Source organism: Rana temporaria, chromosome 5 (genome assembly GCF_905171775.1).
Source record: "Rana temporaria chromosome 5, aRanTem1.1, whole genome shotgun sequence".
Taxonomy (NCBI): domain Eukaryota; kingdom Metazoa; phylum Chordata; class Amphibia; order Anura; family Ranidae; genus Rana; species Rana temporaria.
Window position 1 is genome coordinate 132,962,500 of NC_053493.1, and position 24,971 is coordinate 132,987,470.

At 43.4% G+C, this 24,971-nt stretch overlaps 1 protein-coding gene across 1 annotated transcript; it reads right to left on the bottom strand.

Moving 5' to 3' along the window:
• Nucleotides 1-2,322: 2,322 nt before the first annotated feature.
• KIAA1143 (KIAA1143 ortholog) lies at nucleotides 2,323-24,965 on the bottom strand. The gene is made up of 4 exons (XM_040353135.1): nucleotides 24,860-24,965; nucleotides 12,227-12,342; nucleotides 6,714-6,858; nucleotides 2,323-2,758 (listed from the first exon to the last, which is right to left on the bottom strand). Exons 2-4 carry the CDS (start codon nucleotides 12,332-12,334, stop codon nucleotides 2,553-2,555), a joined length of 459 nt encoding a protein of 152 aa, XP_040209069.1. The 5' UTR covers nucleotides 12,335-12,342; nucleotides 24,860-24,965; the 3' UTR covers nucleotides 2,323-2,552.
• Nucleotides 24,966-24,971: the final 6 nt, after the last annotated feature.

The window sequence follows — 24,971 nt, forward strand, 5'->3', positions numbered from 1 at the left end:
AAAGTAGCTTTTGGTGTTGGCCGTTTTGCTTGTCACTTTTTGTAACCAACCATTAAAATCACTATATAGACTACAGAGTTGCTGGCTCAATTATTTTACTTGCTTGATAAATTAGTTTTCCCCAACTTAAAAAGGTTAACGCTCCTTTTATGGATTTTTTTTACTATTTGCAACAACAAAAAAATTAACATAATATACAGTGCCTTGCAATAGTATTCACCCCCTTAGCTTTTTACCTATTTTGTTACATTACAGCCTTTAGTTCAATGTTATTTTTAATCTGAATTATATGCGATGGATCAGAACACAATAGTCTAAGTTGGTGAAGTAAAATTAGAAAAATATATACATAAAACTACTTTTCAGAAATAAAAAACTAATAATTGGCATGTGTATGTATGCATGCATGTACGTACGTATCTTTGTTATGAAGCCCATAAAAGTGTCACATGATCTGTCATTACAAATACACACCTTTTTGAAAGGCCCCAGAGGTTGCAACACCTAAGCCAGAGGCTCTACTAACCAAACACTGCCACGAAGACCAAGGAACTCTCCAAACAAGTAAGGGACAATGTTGTTGAGAAATAGTCAGGGTTAGGTTATAAAAAAATATTCAAATCTTTGACGATTCCTAGGAGCACCATCAACTATCCTAACCAAATGGAAAGAACATGGCACAGCAGCAAAACAGCCAAGAGATGGCCGCACACCAAAACTCATGGACCGGGCAAGTAGGGCATTAATCAGAGAAGGCACAGAGTCCTAAGGTAACCCTGGAGGAGGTGCAGAGTTCCACAGCAGAGACAGGAGTATCTGTACATAGGATGACAGTAGGCCGTACGGTCCATAGAGTTGGGCTTCATGGCAGAGTGGCCAAAAGATAGCCATTACTTTCAGCAAAAAACAAAATGGCACGTTTTGAGTTAGCGAACAGGCATGTGGGAGACTCCCAAAATGAAATTGAACTTTTTGGCAAAAGAAAATGCTATGTCTGGTGCAAATCCAACACATCACCCAAAGAACACCATCCCTACAGTGAAACATGGTGGTGGCGGCAGCATCACGATGTGGGGAGGTTTTTCAGCAGTCGGGACTGGGAAACGGTTTGTTGTTGAGGGAAAGATGGATGGTGATAAATACAGGTATATTCTTATGTAAAACCTGTACCACTCGGTGTGTGATTTGAGGCTAGGACAGAGGTTCACCTTCCAGCAGGACAATGATCCCAAACACACGGCTAAAGCAACACTTGAGTGGTTTAAGGGGAAACATGTAAATGTAAATGTGTTGGAATGGCCTAGTCAAAGCCCAGACCTCAAGCCAAAAGAAAATCTGTGGTCAGACTTAAAGATTGCTGTTCACAAGCGCAAACCATCCAACTTGAAGGAGCTAGAGCAGTTTTTGCAAGGAGGTATGGGCAAAAATGGTAAGAAAAAGTGGTAAGATGTGGCAAGCCCAAAGCGACTTGGAGATAGCTGAAAAAGGTGGCTTTACAAAGTATTGACTTTAGGAGGGTGAATAGTTATGTACATTGACTTTTTATGTTTTGTCCCATTTGTGTTTGCTTCACAATAAAAAAAATCTTCAAAGTTGTGGGCATGTTCTGTAAATTAAATGATGCAAATCCTCAAACAATCCCTGTTAATTCCAGGTTGTGAGGCAACAAAACACGAAAAATGCCAAGGGGGGTGAACACTTTTGCAAGGCACTGTAGCATATACAATTGCGACACAAGTCATACTGTAATTGAATATTATTAAAAATAACCTTTAATTTTCAATCTGCAGCTCCGTAATTTTTTGTAAAACACAATACAATATGGTTAATTGAAGGTGTTCTGTACACAGAATGTGTACAGAACGCTCTCCATTATATGCAATTTCCTGCTTATGGGATTGGCTCACTGATTTTCCCAGCAGTCTGCACGAAGATACAATTCATTTTTCAGTCATCCTCTGCAACAAAAATGTTATTTTTGGCGAGATACTCCCAATAGAAAATCAGATCTAAAAAGGGATGTAGGCCCAGCATTTTTCCTCATTTGAGTCCTACGGGTGCAGCAGCTGATTGATAATTATGAAACCACCCACATTAGACTCACAGGTTTTAGGCTTGTGTCAATGATATCAGTTTGGGACAATTATGAGAGCGTTCAGGATTAACTGACAGATGCATTTGTCCTGTCACAGACGTTTATGGGAATGCAAAGCCCCTCTGAAGTGAACCAATGCCAGTCGACACAGGCCCTGGGAGTTAGGTGGTGTGTTGGCATCCAGTGATCTGACCTCATTCCAGAGTAAAATCTTTTCCTTAAGTCAATTAAAGATAAATCATATTTTTTGCTTTTAATAGTCTTGTTATATCAAAAATGAACATGCACACAAACAGCACTAAAAAAAGTACCAGTTAAAAACAGAAACCCTTTTGAACAAGGGTTAAAAGCAAAACCTCATTTGAAAAACTATTTTACAAACATCAAATACAAGTTTTAATTGATGAGTTTTGGAAATAAACTTAAAAAAAGAAATTCACCCTGAAAAGTCAAAGGCCTAATCTTCATCTTCCTCATCAAAAGACAGTAAACTGCTATTTCGAACTTGTTTCTGGCTGGATTTGCTGGATGATTCCTGGCTTTCTTCCGGCTTCTTCCTCTTGCTAGAAGTTGAATTTATACCTGAAAATTTGCTATTCGTAGGGCGTTTAACTGGCTTTTTGAACAGGATCTTTCCATCAGCAGGAACTGGATCATCATCATCTACATGAATAAAAAGATGAATTTTGGTATGATTTTTAAATTATATCAGCTTGACACAGTCCTTTTAGTCTTAAGTAGCACAAAGTGCTACTTAAGTGCACCAACAGGTATCCTTGTAAAATAAAAAACTGTTTAGCTGTGAACAGCTGATCTTTTCCACAAAGCAGGCAAATCAATAAAGGTTTTGATTCTCCAAAACATACGCATGCAAATTTACATTATATACAGGAAATTATCATCATACGATCTATCAAAATCCTTGTATTCGCGATCGGAATGTAAATATTTAAGAACAAATTAAGTGCAAATTGTGATCCTCACTTTTCAAATTGAACGTGAAATTATGATAAAATGAAGATTTGCTATGGTATAGGAACATCTATAAAATATAAAATTGTAGTAATACAACTGTAGAAGTACCCAAGAAAGAAAAAAAAACCCCCCCGATGTCTAGAATTCCTTCTGAAAGACAGAAGAAGTGTACTTCCTGGTATGTGAGCATACCTGAGCACTCCCATTCTTACAGCCTTCTAGCTGTATATCTGCAGTATGAAATTGAAGGCATTGCTGCCAGTACTGGCTAGTGTCACGAGAGCTGAGTGAGATTTTCTGCTTAAAGGGGTTGTAAAGGTTCCTGTTTTTTCACCTCAATGTATCCTATGCATCAAGGTGAAAAAACATCTAAAGATTAGCAGCCCACCAGCCCCCCCCCCCCGTTTTACTTACCCGAGCCCTGGAAAGTCCTGCGTCAAACGCGGTGGATCTTTGCCCGGGGTTATTCGGCTCTTCATTGGATAGATTGATAGCAGCGCAGCCATTGGCTCCCGCTGCTGTCAATCAAATCCAATGAAGCGAGTGCCAGGGCCGAGTCCTGCACTCAGCTGCTATGGATGCCTAATGCAGGACTTGGGAGCGCACCCGCAAGGTAACCCCCTTGGGAGAGCGCTTCCCAGAGGGGGTTATCTGAGGTGGGGAGAAGCCTAGGAGCCGCCGGGGGACCCCAGAAAATTGCAGTTCGGGGCCACTCTGTGCAAAACGAGCTGCACAGTGGAGGCAAGTACGACATGTTTTTTTTTTAAATAAAACACCACCAGCAAGACAAAGGCATAATGAGCTAGTATGAATGGCATACTAGCTCATTATGTAATACTCGCCTCCGATCGAAGCCCCCGCAGCCGTCCCTATTCCAACGCCCGGGCAGCCGACATCTTGACGGGGGTTACTTCAGCGTATCACGGCTCCGGCGCTCGGATTTGCCGGAGCTGCGATGACGTCACGGCCTCAATGAGGAACGTCACACTACAGTGTGCCTGCGCTGTAGACAGTGGCGCCCGTGATTATAGTAAATATCTCCTAAACCGGAGATAAACATAGGAGATATTTCAAGCACCTACAGGTAAACCTTAATCTAGGCTTACCTGTAGGTTAAAGTGGTTGTAAAGTTGTTTTTTTTTAGCAAACAAAAGTATCCATGCTACATGCATCTCCTTGCTTTTGCTTTCATTTGTGAACCTCTCCTGCTGCTCCTCTTGATTATCCCCCCACTAGTTGTCAGATCACCATTTATCAGGAGGTTAACTTTGACACGAGGAAGCAAAGCCCTAATCCTTTTCTAATATGGCTGCCCAGTGCAGAAAAACGCATTGCAAATCCATCATAGGGAAAATATCAAGTGCAAGGAACCTACAGGCACAAGCTTTTTGGGGCATAGATTCAGAGTTTAGGTTCTTTTTTTTCTATACAAAGCCTGGTCTGTTCTGAATTATGGATCAAGAATATGCATTATCTAGCTTTAGAAATGCAACCAGCTTAATAAAAAAAAGTTCAAACACACTGCAATGGTAGCCTCACACTGCTGCACTCAGATGTATTTATTTAAACCTTGGCAACAATTTTCTAGTTGTCTCCTGGCCCTATAGAAGTCTATGAGGTTCTACTGTGCATACATAGGCAGCAGGAGCTGGAGGCAGCAATGAGGGGCAGTGATGCAGATCTCCCCCAACCTCCCTGCACAAACCAACAATCAGCTTCTGGCACAGGAAGTCTCTCATCGCTAGTAAGTTTTCTGCAGCTTTCTTCTGTAGATCATGTGACATATAAGAGCCACAAATAAGTTATTAATGACAGGACACTTTCTGTGCTAGAGGTTGATTGCTGGTATCTGCTGCAGGTTAGAGACGATCAGCAGCGCCATCACTAAATGCCAGGTCTGCTCTGGGGGTAGCATAGGAACTTTTGTGATAACACAAAATGTTGCCAATAGGGCATGTTGAGTAGCAACAGGTAGTCAATTATTGTGTCACTACCACTGACGAACAGTAAAATCAACCTAAATTATAGATAAAAGGGAGTATCATTTACAAAAGCCATAAGCAAAGCCAATGGTCTCTTCAGAAGGCGAGACTCCATGTCACAATGTGCCATCTAATTTGCCATTTAAACCTAATGGCAACCCCACTACATGGAAACTGCAGTACTGCTTCCAGCACTGGGAACTGCACCTCGCTTGTGGTTTCCATGCGGGCAGCGCTTTCAAAAATGGAGCGGGAACGTTTTCAGAAGGCACAGCAGCCCATTCAAATAAAAAGGCTGCTGTGCCCATGCAAGACATGGCTCGCAAATGCTCCTAATTGTGAACCTATCCTAAGAGACAAAAAAACTATTTGACTAGACAGATGAGGTGGGAGTTCCTGATGTAAACACCTTAAAAGCTGATCTCCAGGTTTCATTAAACTTTAAATAGTCATCCAAACTATTTACTTCACCAACAGTTGCAGCAGCTGTGAGTGCTGTATAAAATATGATCTATACAATATGCTGTTTAAACTGTATGAAGCCTCAGTTACATAGAGTATACAGCGCCGTGTGGGGCAGTGAACAAGACCTTCCCATCCCAAGTCGGGCAGAGCCCTGCTCAGCCATTCAGAGAATGCTTTGTATTCACTAATGCAATACAAGGCTTCTTCTGAATGGCTGAGCACTTTTAGCTCAACATTATTTCGGATCAGGACAGAAAGGTCTTGTCCTGCTACCGGAAACACAAAGCTGTATACTGTATGTAAAGGTGGCTACATACAATTTATATAGCACTCACAGCTGCTGCAACTGTTAGTAAATTAAATGTACCAGCTTGGTCCAAACAAACTATTTAAAGTGGATGTAAACCCACTCTCATCCTTTCTAAACTATTGCCATAGTGCTGATCTATAAGGATATACACGGCTCCTGCATGTATCCTTACCTGTCAAATGTCTCCCCCAGATTCTGTGGGTGGATCTGTTGTCAGGAGCTCTGTGGGTGGAGTCCTGATGTCAGTATTCCCCCCCGCCCTCCTGTGTATTCCTTACACTAAATTCTGCTATGATCACTAACATCCAGTCAAAATCCAGAAAAGTAACCACATGACTTCAGAAAAGGAGTGGGGGTGGGAATTAAAAAATAATGCCCGTCTCCAGGCTAGTGCATTAGATATGTAAATAACCCGTCACTCACAGCAAGGGGGCGGAACGGACTAAAGGTTTTTCTCTGCAAGTCCGTTTTATTTCTCTGAACAATAAAAGAGGATTGCTCAGAGCTGGATTAACTCTTTGTGGCAAGACTGGGCACAGATGATAGAAAATCTTATACTGTATATTGTGACGTATTAAAAAAAAAAAAAAAAAGTTTGTGTTTACATCCACTTTAAAGTTAAATGAAAGCTGGAGATCACTTTTAACTTAATGCGGACAATACATGTAAGGAAGTGATCATCCTACATTTCCACATACATCCCTATGAGCGTAGCCATGCAGAAATGGCGTGTTCATAGCGCAGCAAACAGCTATGCTCCATTAAAAAGTATAGAATACTTATGAACAAGTAAAAGGATAGAATAAAAATGGTTTTCAAAATAATTTAGTGTATCACAGTAAAATAAAGCACAACTTGATTAACCGTAACAAAAATGTTTACTAACCTTTTGCACTTCCCTTAATTTGCTGTTTAATCTTCATAACCTCCTCTTCTGAAAGGTCACCTTTCTTAAGCATCACCACTTGTGGTTGCTCATCCTCCTTGTCACTGCCATCACCGTCATCTGCTACAAAAGGAAGATCCTGCCGCTGATGGGAGAACATTTTAGAACAAAAGGAACATGTTACATCAGCCATTCTGTAGAAGCATTTTTCAGAAAAAAGAGAATACATATTAAAGTGGTAATAAAGTTCTAATATTTAAAATTTGACAGACAAGGTTTTTTTTTTTTTTTTTTTTTATGTTTTATAACAGGAGCGACCCTAGTGGCCTTTTCTGTCAGAAATAATCCCCCTGCCTGTCAGCAATGTGATTTAAGCTGCGCATGCACAGCTCAGATCACATTTACAGCCCGTCACCACAGCCCGGCCATTCAAAAGGCCGAAAGACATAACCTGGAAGGAAAAGGAGCAGTGACAGCAAAGCACTAGAGGGCACCAGGGCACCGCCTGCAGGCAAGTCTGTCTTATTGTGCTAGAATGCAGTGCATACTAGTACATTATGACTTAAACCTGCAGGGGGGACCAGTTTTTTTACTTTTAAAACATGACTTTACTATCACATCTGTATTTCTGAAGATCCACATACTAACATTTTCAGTTATGACATGATTCACACCCAAGTCATTACTCTCTTTTTCAATTAACTACACTATAGGATATTTGGATTTCGTTTTTTTTATTTCCACAAGATGCCCGACAATCCTAATTGCAACCTTTGCTGAGTAAAGACCATTTAGCTCTGACCCCTTTGATTGCATCAGTGGAAGGTATTCTGTGGATCTGAAGGCAATGTGCAACATGGTGTTTATAGTTTTCTTTTCCATGAACCCGACTTCTTTCTCACGGTCACAGGACAACAAGTCCAACAAAGTTGCTTCTCTTTGCCAGTCAAATCAATAGCTGCCGATCATGAAATGTATGTTGAAACCAGCCCACAATCCAGGGCTGAATTTGAGGCAAGTGCTGGCTACAGCAGAAGTGAGGAATAAGGCAAGTATCCCTCTCGGTTTATCCCCCTAGTCAAAATGAGCATTAGAGGTGAATGTTAGCCATACAGTTGTGCTCAAAAGTTTGCATAGCCTAGCAGAAATTATGAAATGTTGTCAATAACCACTTCAGTACCAGGCACTTACCCCCCTTCCTGCCCAAGCCAATTTTCAGCGCTGTTTAAATGACAATTGCGCGGTCATGCTACACTGTACCCAAACAAAAATGTTATCATTTTGTTCACACAAATAGTGATTTCTTTTAGTGGTATTTGATCACCTCTGCGATTTTTATTTTTTGCTAAATAAAAAATGACCACATTTTTTTAAGAAAAATATGTTTTTCGTTTGTTTCTGTTATAAAATTTTCTTCTTAACTGATGGGCACTGATAAGGAGACACCGATGAGGTGGCACCAACGATGGGCACTGATAAGGAGACACCGATGAGGTGGCACCAACGATGGGCACTCATGGGTGTCACTGCTGGGTACCGATATGCGGCACTTGTAGGCATTGTGGGTGGATACCAATTGGCAGCTGCCTGGGCAGATTGGCATTCCCTGGTGGTCCAGTGTGGTGGCCATCCTGGTGATCCTAGACACCGAGCCATGAAGAGGTAAAAAAGAACAGTCAAAAGACCTGCGTAACAAGATAATGAAACTTGACAAAGATGGAAAAAGATATAAAAAGATATCCAAAGCCTTGAATATGCCAGTTAGTACTGTTCAATCACATAAGTGGAAAATGTGGGGATCTATTGATACCAAGGTCAGGTAGTCTCTTGCTTAATGCACACGTCTGGTTTGATCATCTGCCAATGATGGGGAAATGCATCGATAGCTTGTATTTAATTATTTTTGCAAAATTATTAACTCTTTCCTTCATTACTTAATTAAAATGTTGTATAAAGTTTTATTTTACCTGCAAGTGTTTGTGTTCTCTCTTTGCACACCTCCAAAAAAAAAAAAAAAAACATAACCCATCACGTAACTGTGATAAAGCAGCATATCAGAATGGATTTGTATTCACCCTGGCTATGTTACCAGCCAGGGCCTTAGAAGCAAAGGACAAATGGGTTTGAAGAAAAAGAAAAAACTACCACAAGTGTATCCACACTGTATGTAGTTTTGTGGGCTATTATTAGCACACCCAAAGTGTGACATCTGAGATCGATAAGTATGAGACTGATCAGCATCTGAAAATGGGTAGCATATAAAAGATAATTTAGGATGTATAACAATGGAATTATATATTAGCTCCAACTCGTGGAGCTTGGTGGTGTGGACAGAGACACCCAGGACTTAAATTTGGGCCACTTCAGCATTTACTGAAATTTGAACCATGCAAGGCCAGCTTTACTGTAGGAAGGGGGGGTTACTAAAAGGTGAATTATACAAGATGAGCGGAGTTCAGCCTTAAAGCAAACCTCTGCTGCCATTGCCAATTTTAACCGCTTAAGGACCAGCCACTGCAGTTATACTGCAGCAATGTGGCTCAATCCCGCAAATCGCCGTAGGTGTACATCGGCTCGTACACGGCGACTTGTGGGGGGGAAAGCAACCGCTCTCATTGCCCAACGGGGGAGCAAATCAGCTGGTCCGGCGGACTCGACCCACGATCGTTCCCCGCAGTGACTGAACGGGGATCTGCCTGTGTAAACAAGGCAAATCTCCATTCTGACAAGGGAGATCACACAGATCCGGTGTTTTTCTGCTATGCAGGAAGACCAATCTGTCTGTTTCCCCAGTGACACAGTCCCTCATACAGTTAGAACACACAGTGAGGGTACACAATTAACCCCTTGATCTCCCTGCTAACCCCTTCCCTGCCAGCATCATTAGTACTATAACTGGGCATATTTTTTAGCACTGATCACCGTAATAACGTCACTGTTCCCCACAAAAAAGTTTCAAAAATATCAGTTAGGGGTCCAATCTGTCTGCCACAATGTCGCAGCTCCACTAAAAATGACTAAACACCACCATTACTATGCGATTTATTTTTTACCAAAAATATGTGGAAGAATACATATTGGCCTAAACTGGTGAAGACATTTTTTTTGTTTAAAAAAAAAAAATAATAATATTGTGATATTTATTTTAGCACAAACAAATTTATATATTTTTTAAATTGTCGCTCTTTTTGTTTATAGCGCAAAAAATAAAAAACGCAATTTTGTTTGGGTACAGCGTCGCTCGACCGCGCAATTGTCAGCTAAAGTAACGTAGTGCCATATCTCAAAAAAATGGCCTGGTCATTAAGGTGAGAAAGTTTTCGGGGGCTGAAGTGGTTAAAGATGCTAGATGTCTGGTTAGTACACTGACTAACTGGAATAAAATAAGTTTGAGTCACTGACCTTGAACAATTATGCATATCTGTCAAGTATAACTTACTTATCTGCATTCTTGTTCCAGGTTACGCTGGGTACACACAGGCCAAAAAAAAAAAAAAAGAAAACAGACCATGTGTACAGCTTCCTGTCCAACAGAAGCTGGTCTTATGTCAAGCTTCTGTCGATAGGGGAAGCTGAGAACCATCATCCGATTGGTATCCATCAACATTGGCAGTCAATGGCTGCCAGCGTTGATCAGTGTGTCCTGGCCAGGGGGGCGGAGTTGGATCAGTCCCCCTGTCAAAACACAATAGCACAGCAGGGACATCGCCATACCAACATGTCAGGTTTTTTTTGTTCAGCCCACAGGGTTAAATGAAGGAAAAAAAAAAAAACTTGGTGTGTACCAGGCTTAACGGATTTAAAGTGGGTAAACAGAACACTCAGGAAATTAACATTTTCAAAATGACAAAAAGGGCAATGGAAACCTCCATGTCTCATCCAGGACAGGGTTTCCTTTAAATAAAATGTCAAGCTATGTCATCATTAACATGGCAGCCAACTATAGATCTATTGTTCTGTAAATAATACACAATACTACACACAGCCCAATAACAGCAAGAAATACAACTATCGCTTTTAACAAGTTGGACATGCAAGTTTTTACTTTTCTCAGCCCGGCATATGTAAAGTGGCTCACAATAGTGAAGACTTACCAGGACAAGAAGATGCTTCATCGGCGATTGCCGTCAATGACATATCTGTCCATCTTTGACTACAATGTTATCTATATCCTGAAACCTTTACAGATATATCTGTGAATGCGAACAGTGACTTAAAGGGAATGTAAAGCCTTTTGAATTTTTAAAATAACAAACATGTCATACTTACCTCCACTGTGCAGTTCGTTTTTCACAGAGTGGCCCCAATCCTCCTCTTCTTGGGTCCCTCCTAGCAGCTCCCCGCATCGAGTGTCCATGTCAGAGAAGCGTTCTCCTTGGTGGACACCTATGCTTGCGCGCTCGAGTCCTCCATCTGTGACCATTCACACAGAATGCAGGACTCAGCCCCGCCCAAGTGTCACTGGATTTGATTGACAGCAGCAGGAGCCAATGGCTGCGCTGCTATCAATCTATCCAATCAGGACACGAGACACCAGCTAGAGCAGGTATGTTCGTTCCTGGCCGAAGAATGACAGCGTTCAGGTAATTAAAACGGATAGAATGCATTAAGGTGAAAAACAATGAGGGTTTACAACCCCTTTAATCTAATTTTCTGAAACATCTTAGAAGTGATACTGTCCACTTTGCGCTCAATAGGTAGATTATCCAGGTCTCTCTATGACCCACCTTATCTGCTATTAATACTTAAAGCGGGGGTTCACCCTATTAAAAAAAAAAAAAAAAAATTTTTTTTATTCTACCATTACATTCGGCATCGTAGCGCGAGCTACAGTATGCCGGTCTTACATTTTTTATCCCCGTACTCACTGTGCTATGGATCATTGAAGATTCCGGGGAATGGGCGTTCCTATGGTGAGAGAAGGTGATTGACGGCCGGCCCTGGCACGTCACGCTTCTCCGGAAATAGCCGAAATAGGCTTGGCTCTTCACGGCGCCTGCGCATAGCCTGTGCGCAGGCGCCGTGAAGAGCCGAGACCTACTCCGGCTGTCTTCGGGGAGCGTGACGTGCCAGAGCCGGCCGTCAATCATCCTCCCTCTCCATAGGCACGCCCATTCCCCGCGGGAGTCGGAATCTTCAATGATCCATAGCACAGTGAGTAAAAATTTAAGACCGGCATACCGTAGCTCGCGCTACGATGCCGAATGTAATGGTATAATGATGTTAAGGAGGGTGAACCACCGCTTTAACTTACTTTCTAATACTTACAGATCAGAGTGATTATGAATGGTCAGTGCCAGCACAGTGAATTGCTCCGATCCACCCCGGAAGCCCTGCAGAAAGAAGACGGAGAAGAGCCGCTATGCTGGCTGCACTGGCACTGAGAGCTCATCACCCAATGAGGCAAGTACAGCGGGAACTGGGGGTCTAGGGTGTTGAAGAACATTTTTATTTTTTCCGAAAAGGTGAACTAACCTTTTATATATGGACAATATACAAAACAAGATACACACCTTCGTATCCACTGTTGGACCCTCTCTGTAGCCAACATCTTTCTTAAACTTTGTCAGGAAGGAGGGCTCGGCAGGCTTCACATAGGACACCCGATTCTTCTTACTCATGGCTGCAACTGTACAGAAAACAAAGTATTAAAAACACCTATAAAGATATTAGCTGAACAGTGATTGGCGAGTTGGCTGACAGACTTGCATTGTAAAAAAGAGCACTAAACCACAACCAATATGGATTAGTACTGCAAAACAGAAGGCAGAGCCTAATAAAGAATGGAAATATGTTATTACAACCAACAACCAATAACTTGCCAGGTCTGTTTTTTAGATTGTGGCGAGGGCAGGGTTAGAATGCTGCAAACTTATTATTGAGTTAAGGTTCAATTTAAAGCGGATGTCCATGTTACATGTTCATTTTAAATACAGTGGATATAAAAAGTCTACACACCCCTGTTAAAAAGTTTGTAAAAAAAATAAATAAATAACTATTTCCACCTTTAAAGGGGTTGTAAAGGTTTGTTTTTTTTATTTTCTAACTAGGTTCATTTAAGCTAATGCATTGTTGGTTCACTTACCTTTTCCTTCAATTTCCCTTTTTTCTTTGTCTGAATTTCTCACCTTCTGTTTCTCCGGTTTCACACCATCATCCGAGCCGTGTTTAGTCAGCCAGAACAGCTTACTGAGGAGGAACAGGAAGTGAGAAATGGCTGGGCCATTCCAAAACTTTAATTTTCTGGCAAAGCCATTCCTTTGTTGATTTGGATGTATGCTTTTGGTCCTTGACATGCTGAAAGATGAAGTTCCTCTTCATGTTCAGCTTTCCAACAGAAGCCTGAAGATTTTGTGCCAATATTGACTGGTATTTGGAACGGTTCTTTATTCCCTTAACCTTGAATACAGCCCCTGTTCCAGCTGAAGAAAAACAGTCCCAAAGCATGATGCGGCCACCACCATGCTTCACTGTAGGTATGGTGTTCTTTTGGTGATGTGCAGTGTTTTGCGCCAAACATATATTTTGGATTTATGGCCAAAAAGTTCAACCTTGGTTTCATCAGACCATAACACATTTTCCCACATGCTTTTGGGAGACTTCAGATGTGATTTTGCAACATTTAGCCAGGCTTCCATCTTGCCACTCTTCCCCATAGCCCAGACATATGAAGAATACGGGAGATTGTTGTCACATGTACCACACAGCCAGTACTTCAGATATTCCTGCAGCTCCTTTAATGTTGCTGTAGGCCTCTTGGCAGCCTCCCTGACCAGTTTTCTTCTCGTCTTTTCATCAATTTTGGAGGGACGTCCAGTTCTTGGTAATGTCACTGTTATACCATATTTTCTCCACTTGATGAGGACTGCCTTCACTGTGTTACATTGTATAGCTAATGCCTTGGGAAAAAAAATGTATACCCTTCTCTTGACTAATACCTTTAAATAATACCTTTAAATAATGAGATCTCTCTGCGGACCATGGATTTTGCAGTAGGATGAAACTAAGAAAATGTCAGGAAAGACCTACTAGAACAGCTGAACTTTATTTGGGGTTAATCAGAACAGAGGCACTTTAAATGATGGCAGGTGTGTAATAGAACCCTCTCTCAGCCAGAGGAAGCTTTGTATTTATTCATAGAATACAAAGCTGCCTATGATTGGCTGAGCGGCACTCAGCCAGACTCTGTTTTGTTCCAGGTACGAGACGGGAAGCTAGAATGCAGCACTGTGTACTAAATGTAATTGAAGTTACATGCAGCACATAGACTGCTTAGACAGCACTTAGTGAAGCAAATAGTTTGTTTTGATCAGCTTGGTCCAAACTATTTCAAGTGACATGAAACATGGACATCAAATTTAAAAAGAGTAACTCCACTTTTGTTGAGAAGAAAAAAACAAAACAAACACAGTCCACCATTGGAAGCATGTTCATGTTACAGACATATTCAGGATGTAACTTGAAACAGCTACACTCCCCACCCATCAAACTGCCCCCACTTAGGCCCCATACACACGAGAGAATTTATCCGCGGATACGGTCCAGCGGACCGTTTCCATGGATAAATCCTCTCAAAGATTTCCGCAGATTTCTATGCGATGGAGTGTACTCACCATCGCATTGAAATCCGCGCGGAAATCCTCTGGCGATGACGTGTCGCGCCGTCGCCGCGATTATGACGCGGCGACGGGCGCGACGCTGTCATATAAGGAATTCCACGCATGCGTCAAATCATTACGACGCGTGCGGGGAATCCCTTTGGACGGATGGATCCGGTGAGTCTGTACAGACGAGCGGATCCATCCGTTGGGATGGACTTCAGCAGATGGATTTGTTGAGCATGTCAGCAAATATTCATCTGCTGGAAATCCATCCCAGGGGAGATTTATCCGCGGATAAAGATCCGCTGGCGTGTACACACCATAGGATCTATCCGCTGAAACCCATTTGCTGGGATTTATCTGCGGATAGATTCTATGGTGTGTACGGGGCCTTAGTGAGGAAAAAAGATTTGAGCCCCTACTGATTTTATGTTTGCCCACTGACAAGGAAATAATTAATTTATAATTTTAATGGTAGGTTTATTTTAACAGTGAGAGACAGAATAACAAAAAAAATCCAGAAAAACGCATTTTTAAAAAAGTTATAAATTGATTTGCATTTTAATGAGTGAAAAATTATTTGACCCCTGTGCAAAACATGACTTAGTACTTGGTGTCAAAACCCAGAGGTCAGACGTTTCTTGTATTTTGCCACCAGGTTTGGACACATCTCAGGAGAGATTTTGTCCTACTCCTCTTTGCAAATCCTCTCCAAGTCATTAAGGTATTGAGGCTGACATTTGATAACTCGAACCTTCAGCTCCCTCCACATATTTTCTATGGGATTAAGGTCTGGAGACTGGCTAGGCCACTCCAGAACCTTAATGTGCTTCTTCTTGATCATGTCATGCTGGAATACCGATTTGTGACCCATTTTCAAAGGGGGTTCTCACCAAAGATTTGACGGTACATGCCCCATTCATCATCCCTTTTAGGCAGTGAAGTTGTCCTGTCCTCTTAGCAGAAAAAAAAACCCAAAGCATAATGTTTCCACCTTCATGTTTGACGGTGGGGATGGTGTTCTTGGGATCATAGGCAGTACTCCTCCTCCTCTAAACACGGCGAGTTGATGCAAAGAGCTTGATTTTGGTCTCATCTGACCACAACACTTCCACCCAGTTCTCTGAATCATTCAGATGTTCATTACCAAACTTTAGATGGGCCTGTACATATTCTTTTGCATTTCTTCCATTTGCGAATAAATCGCACCCACTGTTGTCACCCTCTCACCAAGCTGCTTGGTGATGGTCTTGTAGACCATTTCAGCATTGTGTAGGTCTACAATCTTGTCCCTGACATCCTTGGACAGCTCTTTGGTCTTGGCCATGGTGGAGAGATTGGAATCTGATTGATTGATAAATTTCAAGTTGAGATTAGAAGCACTGCCTTTATGAGAGTGGCTATGACCTTCTAGGCTGAAACGCGTCAACCTTTCCTATTTGCGTTTGTCTACTGTGACTTGTCAATTGTTGAAGAGCAACGACCGGAGTGCGGACTGTGGATCGAGCACCCAGGAGTAAGGATGAGCTCCAGCGTGTTCGCATAGAAGACGTGCAGAGCCCGCCAGGAAGTCTGCACCACGCTGCGCTAATCACAGGCAGGGAGACATTTCCTGATCTCTGCCGCTGAGCATCTGGACAATGTCTCCCTGGCTGTGATTAGCACAGCGCTGTGCAGACTTCCTGGCGGGCTCTGCACGTGTACTATGCGAACACGCTGGAGCTCATCCTAATCCAGGAGCTGCTTTCCATGTGATGTATGGGTAGTAGCACTGACTTTTTTGTTTGAGTTCTGACTTGTGTCCAAAACACACCTGAGATCATCAAGGGTCAGGACTCCACTGTTTGAGTCTGAACTTACCTCTATCCAGTCTTTAAAGTTGAACTTTACCCATAACAATTTAATAAACATTTTTTTTAAAAAAAAAAAGGGTTCTTTAGCAAGGAACATTAATAATGATGCTACCAAAATTAGTGTGTGCTGTAAATTGCCTCCAGCATTGATCCTGTTCCTTCTTGTTGGAGGCTGCCATTTTACTGAAGCCCAGAGCGGAAGTAAATTATAGAACGGAACTAAATCCATTGATTTAACTGGATTGCCAACGGTCACATTTGCTTGTGTCCTCAACCAAACTGTCAAACCAGCAAATGGCTGGTGTCATAACTGATCACATGTGAAAATATCAGGAAATGGTGGACTGAAAAAGAAAGGGGGATGAAGTTCCTTTCTTAGGCCTTATGCACACACAATGGACGTTTTTACAGCTTCTCCTAGAGGAGTCAAGCATTTTTTTTTTATCCTGCCTCTAACCTGCTCTGCATTTTACAAGAAAAAAAATACAAGCACAACAAGCCATCGGGCTTTCTCTTAAAGGGGTTGTAAAGGTAAAAGTTCTCTTACCCCTATGCATGAAGGTGAAAAAACATCTGAGGAATAGCAACCCCCCCCCCCCCCCCCGTTTACTTACCTGACCCTTTGAAAGTCCCGCACCGTGAACGTTCAGGCTTCTCGGGTCATTCATTGGTTGACTGAAAGCAGCGCAGCCATTGGCTCGCGCTGCTGTCAATCATATACAATGACACGGCATGCCAGGGGGCGGGGCCGAGTGAAACAGTGAGCGGCGTCGGCCGCTGGCTGCATCACAGGATTGCGTCCGCAACAACTCATCATCTTGCGAGCTTGCTCGCATGAAGGTGATGAGTTCTTGTGAGGGGGGAGCCGAGACAGCCATCGAGGGACCCCAGAAGACCAGGTTCGGGGCCACTGTGTGCAAAACGAGCTGCACAGTGGAGGTAAGTATAACATGTTTGTTATTTAAAAAAAAAATTACCTTTACATACCCTTTAGGCTGCATTCACACCTCCACGACAAGTAACGCCGCGTAGGCGGCGTATTTTGCCGCGATTCGTGTAACTTTTTTTTTTTTTAAACAAATCTTTCCCATTGCTTTCTATGGCCGAACGCCAATGCCGCCTGAAAAAAAGGGTCCGGGATTTGTTTTCAGGCGGCAGGCGTACGGCGTCTATGAGATGTGAACCATCTCATAGACAGCAATGGGAATTCTCCCCTCCAGCGGCACGAGCGGCCGGCGTTTTGTCGCCAAGGTGTGAATGGAGCCTTAAGCAGTGCCGCTGCTTAGACCATAAAGGGGTTGCAAACCCTCAAGGTTTTTCACCTTAATGCATTCTATTAAGATCTGGACACTAGGTTGGAGACTTCTTTCTTTCCTAGAGAAAACTGAAAGATCAGTTTTCTACTTTCTAAATTGATATTCCGTCGCCTTGCACTCTGCATACGTGCAAACCCTGTGTCACATCTACTTCCATCATCACAGTGGTAGGGTCTCACATTGTTACACACCGCATTGCTGGAATGAGGAGGGGAGTATTTCTTTGCTTTTGGTTCTGCTTTAAGGGCACAGTTGACACTTTACCAAAATGTAAACAAAATTCCCCCAAATTATACATTTAAATAACAAAAGCACATTTATTAACATGTTTGCCTTAAAGCAGGGGTGCCCAACCAGTGGCCCGCGGAGCCCTCTGACATGGCCCGCGACCTCCTGCACTGGGATGGTGGTTTGGCAAGCCCTGATCGCAGGTTGCTGACCCGTCATCCCAGAGCATCAGTGTTGTGAACGAAGCCAGCGGTAGAGAAAGCAAGCAGCTGCAGAGCAAAGCCACATAAGCTCACGTTTCCTGTATAGCACTCGCTCCTGTCACAATCGATACCAAATGCACTCTGCCTGGGGCAGCAACAGCTGGGAAAAGCTGAATGGAAGATTGTTATTAACCGCTTGCCACCAATGACAGATTGACGGCGGCAAAGTGGTTTCAATATCCTGACTGGACGTCATATGATGTCCTCAGGATATTGAGTCGCTGCGCGCCCCCAGGGGTGCGCATTGCGGCGATCGTTGTTGCAGGGTGTCAGTCTGACACCCCACAACACCGATCTAGGTAAAGAGTCTCCGACGGAGACTCTTTACCACGTGATCAGCCGTGTCCAATCACGGCTGATCACGATGTAAACAGGAAAAGCCGGTAATTGGCTTTTCCTCACTCGCGTCTGTCAGACGCGAGTAGAGGAGAGCCGATCGGCTGCTCCTCTGACAGTGGGGGTTTGCGCTAATCGATTATCAGCACAGCCCCCCCCCCCCCACTGGACCACCAGGGATGCCACTAGACCACCAGGGATGCCCACCTAGACCACCAGGGATGACAAACACAAAAAAAGGATGCCAATCAGTGCCCACAATGGATGCCAATCAGTGCCCACAATGGGCATCACTGATTGGCAGGCATTGTTTGGCATCCTTTAGTACAACACATACATTAGTGCAATACATTAAAGTGCCCATTAGGGCTGAAACAACTAATCGATTATGAAAATAGTTGTCAACTATTTTCATAATCGAATAAACGGCCAATTGATTAGTTGGCCTGCATATAGAATACATTACTCGTTTTCATATCAGGAAATACAGTGCAGCACACATACAGCTCAGTACACCATCCATATATGTCACTAAGTGCCTGAGAATTTGTGAATGTGCAAGGAGCAATGGCTCATGGGACATGTAGTCCTGGGCAAGAAGTGAGTGGTTCTAAAGGCAGAAGTTTTTTTTTTTTTATAGCCTTGCTATAGCGGGCGCTCTATACTATACTTTGCAGCTTGCTATTGAGGCACTCTGAAGGCTGGAGGAGCCAGAAGCATCGGTGAAGGACCCCAGAAGTGGAGGATCTGGGCTGCTCTGTACAAAACCATTACACAGAGCAGGTAAGTAAAACAAGTTTGTTTAAACGAAAAAAACTTTAAAGACTCTGGGCCATATTCTGAGAGAAGTTACGATGGAGTATCTCAGGATACTCCATCGTATCTCTCTTTTTTGGCCCGTGTATCTATGCGACCGATTCTTAGAATCATTTTCGCATAGATACACTGTCGGATCTTAAATGTAATTACGCCGCCCGCCGCTAGATGGCATTTACGTGAAGGTCTCATTTGTTTATGCAAATGAGCCTGCTACGCCGATTCCCAAACGATTTTGCGTCGCGTACCCGTCGCTAACGTCGTTTGCGTAAGCGGAAACTTACTCCTGCTATATGAGGAGTAAGTTTCCGCATGTCCCACGTAGGCCATGTTACGGATAGCGTCGGGTCCGCGTCGTGTTTTTCCGACGGCTACGTCTTTTCCCTAAGTCGTTCTTGAATACGACTTTACGTCAATGACGCACACGTCAGCGTCATTGACGTTTTCCGCCGAGAACTGGAGCATGCGCACTGGGCTTTTTAAAGCACAGCGCATGCGCAGTTACTTAGAATCGGGGGCGCGCTTAATTTGAATAGAAGCCGCCCCCTTGAAGATACGCGTGGCTAAGACGGGCCATTTACACTCCGCCGCCCCAAACTACGGAGCAAGTGTTTGGGGAATACAGCACTTGCTCCTGTAGTTTAGGGCGGCGGAGTGTAAATGCCTTACGCGCCGCCCGCGGACATTTACAGAGAATATGGGCCTCTGTGCAGGAAAGATCAGCATCTGAACCCAGAGAAAGTGGAGGTGATAGAAGGCATTACAATTACTGTAGTTGGTTATTTCTATTTACCACTGCATATGGATATTTAAGAATAAATTGCCTTTTTTTTATTTACATATTAACAAAATTGTACACCACACTTTTTTTTTTTTTAAGATTATCCGATTAGTCGATTAATCGAAACAATAATCGACCAACTAAATCGATTATGAAAATAATCGTTAGTTGCAGCCCTAGTGCCCATCTATGCCGCCTATCAGTGCACATCCATGCCGCCTATCCGTGCCCATCCATGCCGCCTATCCGTGCAACCTATCCATGCCACATATTAGTGCCCATCATCAGTGCCCATCAATGCCACCTCATCAGTGCAGTACCATCAGTGCCCATCAGTAAAGGAAAACGTACTTATTTACAAAGTTTTATAACAGAAACAAAAAAATAAACTTTTTTCTTTGTACATTTTCGGTAATTTTTTTTTTTTTGCAGAAAAAAAAAATCCCAGAGGTGATCAAATACTAGGGTTGTCCCGATACCACTTTTTTAGGACTGAGTACAAGTACCGATACTTTTTTTCCCAAGTACTCGCCGATACCGAATACCGATACTTTTTTTTAAATGTGTCCCCAAATGCAGCCATGTACCCCCACCAATGCAGCCATGTCTCCCGCCATATCCAGCCATGTCCCCCCCATTTCCAGCCATGTCCCCCCCATTTCCAGCCATGCCCCCCCATATCCAGCCATGCCCCCCCCATATAAAGCCATGTCTCCCCCCCATATCCAGCCATGTCCCCCCATATGCAGCCATGTCCCCCCCATATCCAGCCATGTCCCCCATACCTGCATGCTGCCGCGCCGCCGCTTGGTTAATACGGGCGGGGAACATTACAGCTTTCATTTGAATAGCTGTAGTGATTCGCGCCGCGCTGCGTATAGACACTCCCCCTTGCTCGGGATTGGACAGTTCACCCGAGCAAGGGGGAGTGTCTATACGCAACGCGGCGGGAAACACTACAGCTATTCAAATGAAAGCTGTAATGTTCCCCGCCCGTATTAACCAGGCGGCGGCAGCGGGGATGCGGCGCAATGGCGGCGGCGGGTGGGTTTCGGATGAGGCATCGGGGGTATTTGCGGGAGTACAAGTACTCCCGCAAATACTCGGAATCGGTCCGGATACCGATACTAGTATCGGTATCGGGACAACCCTATCAAATAGCATCAAAAGAAAGCTCTATTTGTGGGTACAAAAATGATAAAAATTTAGTTTGGGTACAGTGTAGCACGACCGCGCAATTGTCATTCAAAGTGCAACAGCGCTGAAAGCTCAAAATTAGTCTGGGCGGGAGGGTGTATAAGTGCCCGGTATGGAAGTGGTTAAAAAGGTATGTTCATTACTGTAATCAGTGCAGTTAGCCATAGACTTCTGTTATTACCTGTGGGTTTGGTGCGCTTTCAGAAATTGCACCACTCCTGCAGGATATAATAGAAGTCTATGGCAAAGTGCAGCTAACCTGCAGGAAAGCCACAGGTTCATCAGTGTGAAAGCAGCCTTAGGACACAATCAGTGGAAACTGGAAGATTTTGGATTACTAAATCCAAAAATCAAATTGGTGGGACTTTGAATGAGAATGTGGCCATCCGGCACACAACTCTCTATCCCCGATAACTTGAAAAAAGAGGGACTAATGGGGACTAAGGGAATGTTGGGACTTTGAATGAAACAAAACATTAAGGGCAGAGCGAATCAATGGGTAAAATAAATGAGACTGTTTATTAGTAGCACATATGGATACATTACATTTTGTTTCATTCAAAGTCCCAACATTCCCTTAGTCCCCATTAGTCCCTCTTTTTTCAAGTTATCGGGGATGGAGTGTTGTGTGCCGGATGGCCATATTCTCATTCAAAGTCCCACCAATTTGATTTTTGGATTTAGTAATCCAAAATCTTCCAGTTTCCACTGATTCAGGGATGGAAACACTACATTTATTTATTCTAATATACTATGTAATACTGATGACCCATTTCATATGCCGCCTTTGTTAGCATGCCACTTTGGGACTACCTACTATATGTTCATTAATAGGTCCACCTTGGGGGGATGGATTATACCGCCTCACCTCTTGGGAGCTGCGATGCGCACCGCGGCGTTCCCCCGCCCCCCCTGTCTACTGACTATGGGGTTGGGGGGACGCACTCACTACGCATCGACGTCACGCCTCTCAAGCATACACGTTCGCGTCAATGATTGACGCCACGTGATGACGTGTTGTTTTTTCCATCTGCGTGCGTGAATGGGGAGGAGCAGGGCGCTCGCGCATAAGAGATTCTGCTTGTGCGCGGCTTCCGCTCCTCTCCTGCGCGCTTGACGTGACGTTCAGTGGGGCAGACGCTGGCTGGCACGGTCTCTCTCCTCTCTCACCACTACCTTCCATCACCATCACTGATTCGTATCAGTTTCATTAACCTAAGGTATTATGATTATTACTCTTATTTCTTTGTGTCACTAGTTTTGGTTGGTGATTTACAGCCACCTCTTTATTTTACATTCACCCAATTATTTTCTATATTATGAGTCATTTCTTTGACCACTGTTTTGTTGCCAAACTCATTACCCTGACGTATGGCCCCTTCAAACATTTTTTACAGAAGCCTTGCAGGCTCACACTCTTCATCACACTTTTGGAACAGGCACTTATCATTTCATCACTTAACATCTTGAGATCGGATCTCTACCTACCCTCTTTCAATGCCTCTTATCAACAATATTATCGCCTACCTTATTTTACCAATTGCCCTAGGTAAGATTGTTTGGACCACCTTGTTGTGCTCCCCCTCTTCCCTTTCTAGTTATGTACCCCTAACTAGTATTTTACCATCATTTATCGTTTACCATAGGTGTCCTTGGCCTCTGCTTGCTCCTGATGAGTGGAAAGTATCCACGAAACGCGTCGAGCTTACCCTATAGATGATATATCACTTTAATCATGGATACTACCATGGGCATTTGAACGTTCGAATCATGTACCTTATACAAATATTTTTTATGAAGTTGCACCACTCTGGATACACTGTTGATCACAGTACTTATCATGTGTTATATTGTTTACTATGTTATTTTTAATTCTCCATGATCAATCAGTCATACTATTAATACATACCTTATACATAGCTATTGATTTACCATGCATACTTACCATGCAGTATTGCTGGTTGCATTGTCTATCATGTGTTATACTGTCTACTATGTTACAATGTCTACAATGTTATTATTATTACCTGTTATGGTTGACCGATCATGTCTCTATCTTTTTATATTGATTGTCCAAAACTACTATTGATTACTGTGATCACAGTTTTTACGTGTTATTTTATGTGTTATATTGTTTACTATGCTTCTATTGGGACGTATCAGGGTCGATCAGTCATTTCTCCATCATGCACTTTAACATACTTATTGATCTACCATGTATATTCACCATGCATTTATGCTGGGTACATCGTTTATCATGTGTTACTTTGGCTATCATGATATTATTGGAATGTTTATGACTGACCGATCATGTTCCCATTATGAACTCTAACACATTATTTATTACCTTATATCTACACTGTAATGTATCCATATGTGCTACTAATAAACAGTCTCATTTATTTTACCCATTGATTCGCTCTGCCCTTAATGTTTTGTTTCATTCAAAGTCCCAACATTCCCTTAGTCCCCATTAGTCCCTCTTTTTTCTCTTTTTAGGACACAATCAGACCCTCCATTCACATTCACCTCTATGTCCATTTACCCGCACTTACCTCCAATCCAATCCGTAAAAAAAAACAGAAGGGGATCCGTCCCCTTCCGTCTGGGCGGATTGAATTGGAGGGCCCATAGAGTAGTGTGGGCTGTGTCTGTGTCCGTTCAGCATATGCAGAATGGACACAGACCTGCCATCCACCCATTCCACTGGTTAGTCGCTTCAGTGGTCCTCGCTCTTCAAAAGGCTGGGCACCCCTGACTTAAAGGGGTCTTCCAGGCATTTTTTGTGTTTATTAAAAGTCAGAAGCTACAAAAAGTGTAGCTGCTGGCTTTTAATAAACACACTTACCTGTTCCACGTTCCAGCGACGCGCCGGCCGGCGTCTTCATCCGAAGTGTGGGCACCTGGCCGTGACAGCTTTCGGCTTCACGTCCGGGCACCCACTGCGTATGCGCGAGCGGCGCTCTCTCATTGGACAGGCGATCGCATGGGACCTGTCATGTGTCCCTCCTGAAGCCCCCACTCCCCCCCCCAAAAAAATTACATGCCAAATGTGGCATGTAAGGGGGCGAGGAGTGGATTAAGCGGAAGTTTCAATTTTGGGTGGAACTCCGCTTTAAAGTCTGCAGAGCATTGCACCCACGATCAGTGTAGCATGAATGCGATGCAATGCACTGGCTCCTGTATGTTTTACATTCCAGACCCAAGTCTGATCAGTGGTATGGACCTACCGTTACGTGGCTATAGGAACGCAAATGATGGACATGTGTCCACATAAGGGCACCGACACCCTTTGTTTGCATGTGGTGAATGACTGGCAGCTGATTGGAGTAATAAAAGTTGACAACTTTGAAGTTGGGATTGAAGTATGGAGGGTCTCTACTGATGACACAAAAAGAGACCAGCTGGAAGACCAAGGAGGGGGCAGCCAGCTCCTGAGGGCATGCCATGGCACAGACACATATCTTCTACATGGTCCTGAAGACTCCTGAGATGTGTGACAAGGAGGAAGGGGCTACCTCAGTCATGCCTGGGTGAGGAATGTACAAGGACAACTATGTGGAGATAATTTCAAGTATTTACAACCAAACCTATACAATTCTATTACAGAGAGGGCACCATGTAATGCTGGAAGATATGAAGCCTACATTACAAAGCTGGCCAGGTCCTTCAGAGGTCCCAGCAAGCACAGGTCACCCCAGGCCGTGCACCCTCTCCCCCCTCCATTGTGTACAATATACCCCGGCTTTACTCACCTCCGTATAATCACTAGACTCCCCAGCGACGCTCACCCTCCATTGGTAGCAGCAGGCAGGCCCCTGTCTCCGCCCACCTCCAAGACGGTCACATGACCCAGACAGCTTGAAA

Bases quoted from the DNA above. Each gene is read 5' to 3' on its own strand.
- KIAA1143 (XM_040353135.1), bottom strand. From the start codon at position 12,334: ATGAGTAAGAAGAATCGGGTGTCCTATGTGAAGCCTGCCGAGCCCTCC. The intron at 6,859-12,226 runs GTGTGTATCTTG...TTCTCCCATCAG, and splicing joins GTCCAACAGTGGATACGAAG to CGGCAGGATCTTCCTTTTGT. The intron at 2,759-6,713 runs GTTAGTAAACAT...TTATTCATGTAG, and splicing joins AATTAAGGGAAGTGCAAAAG to ATGATGATGATCCAGTTCCT.